This window comes from Siphateles boraxobius, unplaced genomic scaffold (genome assembly GCF_051911475.1).
Source record: "Siphateles boraxobius isolate OS27281-9 unplaced genomic scaffold, OSU_SipBor_1 77, whole genome shotgun sequence".
Classification (NCBI taxonomy): domain Eukaryota; kingdom Metazoa; phylum Chordata; class Actinopteri; order Cypriniformes; family Leuciscidae; genus Siphateles; species Siphateles boraxobius.
Window position 1 is genome coordinate 16,492,954 of NW_027509205.1, and position 5,597 is coordinate 16,498,550.

General features: G+C 38.3%; 1 protein-coding gene across 1 annotated transcript; it reads left to right on the forward strand.

Moving 5' to 3' along the window:
- The first annotated feature begins 1,502 nt into the window (after positions 1–1,502).
- On the forward strand, positions 1,503–5,297 carry hoxc13a (homeobox C13a). The gene is made up of 2 exons (XM_077218345.1): positions 1,503–2,368; positions 4,052–5,297. The coding sequence occupies exons 1-2, from the start codon at positions 1,705–1,707 to the stop codon at positions 4,306–4,308; spliced, it is 921 nt and encodes a 306-aa protein (XP_077074460.1). The 5' UTR covers positions 1,503–1,704; the 3' UTR covers positions 4,309–5,297.
- The last annotated feature ends 300 nt before the right edge of the window (positions 5,298–5,597 follow it).

Here is a 5,597-nt window from a genome sequence, read left to right on the forward strand (position 1 = left end):
TTTACCTTGACCTTGGACTTCCATGCAGCTGCCATTTGTAAGAATTGTCCATTCTTCAGTCTGTGAAGACAGCGGTGGATTTATCTTTGCAAATAGGAGTAATCAATGAACTAACTCATAAACATTATATCTTACGCACAACACACAACACTGTCTGAAAAGTAAAAACTGTTCAAATTATACCTGTAATACACAAGAACCGTCTCTCTCTCTCTCTGCCTCGTCGCTACACTTTTGAAACTAATAGCAGAGGAATGTTTTAACAGGGAATGGCACTCTTATTCATTGCTCTTGAAACGTTGCATTGTAAATGTGCAACATCAGACCGGAAGAAAATCTTCTGATCCAGGGCGATGCATTTATTCTTGTCATGACAACTAGCTGGGTTTAATTAAATATTCTGTTATATTCTACAACCTATTTAAATAAGAATAAAAATTAGGCATAACAGAGTAAATTACTACCATATTGGGAAAACGCAAATCTCTTTGTGTGTGTGTGTGTGTGTGTGTGTGTGTGTGTGTGTGTGTGTGTGTGTGTGTGTGTGTGTGTGTGTGTGTGTGTGTGTGTGTGTGTGCATTGTGTAATCATGACGGAGAACAGTTTGTAACACAAGTCAGTGGGAGGGAAAGGTATTATTAAAGAATGTAAAAATGTATCCATACTTTAATTTCTAACCTTTTTAGGCATATTATGCTGATTGTCATTCGTTTATTCACATCTGCACATCAACTTGCGGCCCTAAATGTTGGACGGTATGGAAATAATTAAAAGTGCAATTGTGTAACTGAATATACTTTTGGTAAATTATTTCATAAGTTCGACAAAAACATACACAGTGATGAAAAACAATTCGCAAATGAGCCATTAGTTTCAAAATGAAAATTACATGAAATGACAAATACCCTTTTCCCTCTATGTAGAATGTGTTTGATTCTGTCTGGCTTTTTTTTATTTGCAGGTTGTTTATTTTTATTATTAGTTATAATGTTGTTTATCTATTTTATTTGTTTCTAAAAAAAAAAGATTTTACAGAAGATTAATTCATACGTAGCCTATAGCAAATAACGCAAGTGGCCTATTTTCCCTCTATGAAAATGCAACTTACGCGATTCCACTCATACAGGTTAATGACGATCAGCTGCTTTTATTGCAATAAAATAACTGACAAATTTCTGAATTAATACGAATTTAATCGTGTGCGGTGCTACTCTAATTCATAAATAAAGAGTTTTACAGAATATATGTATGCTTTTTTTTTATGTAGCCCATGTATGTATTTATATGTTGTATACAGATATGCGACGTTTCAGAATGTTGATACTGGAGGAGGTTAAATAATGAAACAGTGCATACTGCTAAGTGTCCAGACGTTTGTCGGCAGAAATGTTGAGGTTGTTTTCGTTCCACTTAGCTTGAAGCCTTCCCCTTTAAGAATGGCTGTCTCCAACTCTCTTAGCCAATGCCTGGGCACAGAAAACCTTAGAAGCCAGGCGTGAAACGTGAGCCAGTAGTTGTTTAAAGGGATTATTCTTCCCACCCACAATCCAGTCTCTTCGGGCTAGTTAGCATATCACGTGCCTGCGCTTTAATGAACTGGACACATGGATATAGTCGTGCGCATGCGTGTGCGTAAAATGTAGTTGGAAATGAGGTATCAGTCTTGGAGTAGGCGACTTTTAAAAAGCATCGGCAGCCCGTGATATGACGACTTCGCTGGTCCTGCATCCACGCTGGGCGGACACCTTGATGTACGTGTATGAAAAAAGCCCGAATGAAAATAATCAAAATAAAAGCCAAATTATGGAAGGATTGAGCGGGAATTGCCCTGCGACTCATTGCAGGGAACTGATTTCACACCCTGCGCTGGGGCGGCATTCCGGCACCATAGCGACTCACCAGGGATCCGTGTACTCGGATATATCTTCCCCAGATTCCGGGCGACAGTGTCCCGCTCCTCAGACGTCATCTAGCGCCTCTCTGAGTTATGGCTACCCCTTTGGAAACCCTTACTACGGTTGCAGATTATCTCACTCGCACAACGTGAACTTGCAGCAGAAACCATGTTCATACCATCCAGCAGAAAAATATGCAGAAACGAGCAGCGCTTTGCCCACGGAGGAGCTCTCCAGCAGGGCAAAAGAGTTTGCTTTCTACCCGAGTTTTGCCAGCTCGTACCAGGCGGTTCCAGGATATTTAGATATGTCGGTGGTTCCCAGTATTAGCGCGCATCCCGAGCCACGTCACGATGCATTGATCCCCATGGAGGGCTATCAACACTGGGCTCTGTCGAATGGCTGGGATGGGCAGGTGTACTGTTCAAAGGAGCAAACACAGTCTTCTCATCTTTGGAAATCTCCGTTTCCAGGTATGTCTTACCACACCTGTGAAATCATTCAAAAATGAAAAAATCTAAGAACATGCATAACAGGGGTAATACGACTTCCTGTTATGATAGCTATACCTTTTTTCTCCAACTGTAAACTAAACATGCAGAGTATTCACCTTAATGAAATGTTCCGATATATATTCTTGAATAAAAGTCATCAGTTGATAAGAGATTTGAACTTAAACCTCTACATATTGCATTACGATTGCGCACCCACAAAGTCTGCATGAACCTGTCAAATGTGCAATTTTTGTTCTATTCATTTTTGACAAGTGACAGTTCGGAAATGCTCAATTGGCTTAGCAAATCCTAAACACAAGTAAGAAGAATGAGTTTAGAATTGCCTATATGTTTTATTTAATCCATCTCACATAAAATAGTACAATGTTTGAGTGACGTATCTGGTTACAGAGGATAGTCATATATTAACTCGGATATTATTGAGTCACGGGATTCTAAAGGCAGGAAAGTCACGCAATTTGGAACTGGGGTATGGCAATATTACCTACCTTTGCTCCTCCCGTATAATAATATAATAATATGATAATAAAAGGTCTTATTTGTACCACGCATATAAATCTTTGTCAGCAGTGATCGGGAGTGGTGACCCGCAATCTGTTATGGACATTTAGCGAATTCCATGGGGCAGCATTTTTTTCTAAGAGCAGCTGACGTTCTGTAGTCAAGTTATTGATTTTAGCTGTGGGCAAAAATATTGCATATGACTCGATCATTCAGTAGGCTATTGTTACTCAGCTGTGGCAAATCAAAATTTACAAAATTCCAATACTATGTTGGTAGAACTCAATATAGGCTACTGTCGCATTATAGTGGCTATAGTGAATATTTGTCACCACCAACACGCCCCTGACCGGTTTAGCTACCCCCCCCCCTCCCCCCACCCCCGAGGTCGTCACAGTAACACACAGGTAGCCTATTTTGAAATAACCACAAATAAGGCTATAGAGACCAAATTAAAAAATCGGCTTTTTAATGCAGTACTTGTGCTCATTCTGTTTTTATACATAGTCCAAACCAGTTATTTACAGTTAAAGTCTGTTTGGATCCGTTAGACAATAATACGTTTCTGATAGAAGGGCAGTTGACATGCCTCTTTCTTGTGTAGCCTAAATGTTAGTAATGACAGAGAAAATCATAGAATACATCTGAATGTGTCTGTGCTTCAGCTGCCAGGTGAGCCTATAATATCCTTCACCTTATTTTACCTTTATGCCACAGTGAGGTAGTGATTTTGGGAAATGAATGTTGCTGAGCGTCAGTGAAGTTACATTATAATTAAAATGCACGTGATTGTACATAACAGTATATTGTATTGTAACTGAGTAGCCTATTTGTTTGACAAGCACCTGTCATAAACCTTCAATTTTAAAAATACTTTAAATTGAGGATGATTTCGTCTTTTCACCAGCATACATATATATATATTAGTAGCTAATATTATTTTTTTATATCATTTTTGATTCGATAAACTCACATAGGAACATAAATGCCTATTTGCCCCATATATTTAAATCATTTGACGGAACAATTAAATACTTTATTAAATACATAACTCAGTGTTTCCCCATGGTGTCAAATTGAGCAAAACTTTCACCAGTACCACTAGTATAATAATGCTTCTATTCACTTTTTGTTTTTCAGATGTTGTTCCGTTGCAGCCGGAAGTCAGCAGTTATCGGCGAGGGCGCAAAAAGCGTGTTCCCTACACCAAGCTACAACTGAAGGAACTGGAAAAGGAGTATGCAGCAAGCAAGTTTATCACCAAAGACAAGAGACGACGCATCTCTGCGACAACCAACCTCTCAGAACGCCAAGTTACTATTTGGTTTCAGAACCGCAGAGTGAAGGAGAAAAAGTTTGTCAGTAAATCCAAGACTAATAATCACATGCATACTTGATGCATGTTTCGTACTTTTTTCCCCCGCCAGCTTATATTCTTCCGTCCAGAAAGTCTGATATTTACCTCTGTTTAGAAATCATGAATGAAGAACATCCGGGCAGTCTCAAGCCTAACCTGTCTTCTTTCACTTTATTTAATTTAAAACATGCACACAGTACCATAACCGCTCACTCTTTGGCTTTTTGGGTATATGATACAAAACTGTGAAAATAAAGAAAAAAAAACATTTCAACTTCGTCCTTTTCTATGAATGTACATATATAAATAATAAATATTTAAAATTACACAAATATCAAAGAGACACATGGGTTACGTGCATCTGAAAATGAAAGGAGACGCGACCCTTCTGCATCTCTTCATGTGCGTCAAAGCCAGCCAGCAGAAAACACTCGAGAGGCTCAACACGCACGAGAAGAGAAAAAAAATCAATCGGACACTTTGGATGAATCAAGACTTGTATAAACTCTCAAAAGGCTAAAGCAAAAGTTGAACTGAGTCACGAATAGAAACCGTAATTTGTTTTTCGTGGAGATGACAAAAGATTTTGCTAGAATGAGCCTGCGAGACTTCAAAAGCTAAATGGTTCACTGTGGGATACATTGCTTTTTAATGCCGAGGGTAAACCATGGCTGCTAATGTTAACTGTACAGTTTAATGCTTCTATTATTTAATTTAGATTTTGCGTATGACAGGACTGTAAAAAAAAAAGGAATGTTTCAAGATCATTTGTATGTGCCCCTATTAGCAGTGAAGGATTTGACTCTGCCATGCAACTGGAATGATTGTAATCTTTTAAAAAATCATTTAGTATTAAACATTAATGCACAGCCGTTTTGTTTTTATATAGAAATGTGTATCGTAAAGCATTGGAGCTGTTCACACAACTTGTCTGTATCTCTTTTCGTGCAGTATGTGAACTGTATTGTGGTGTTCAATTCCTAAAATAATGAATTGAGACATATTTCGTAAATAAAAATGACAATGGAATTTGTTGAGTAGCCTACATATTTATTGTGAATCAATGCATTATCAATGACAACGGTGCATGGCCCATTTATGGTCGCCTCAGATGCATATCTGCCTGTCCCTTATAAGTGAGAGTTTTCAAATGAGCTCTTAGATTAAATGTTTGTGTGTCAGTATAGAGTGAGGGTTGTTGAACAAGCGCAGTGCCTGTATTTCCGTTGCGAGGATGAATTTTCTTAATCAACAGGATACTCGGGCTTGCTTAAAATACGTAAGAAATATGCACAACCTTCATAGATGTTGGTTACACGACAAGATAAT

Excerpts from the sequence above, each read along its gene's own strand:
- hoxc13a (XM_077218345.1), top strand. The coding sequence starts at position 1,705 with ATGACGACTTCGCTGGTCCTGCATCCACGCTGGGCGGACACCTTGATG. Across the intron at positions 2,369-4,051 it reads TTGGAAATCTCCGTTTCCAG|ATGTTGTTCCGTTGCAGCCG; the intron begins GTATGTCTTACC and ends TTTGTTTTTCAG.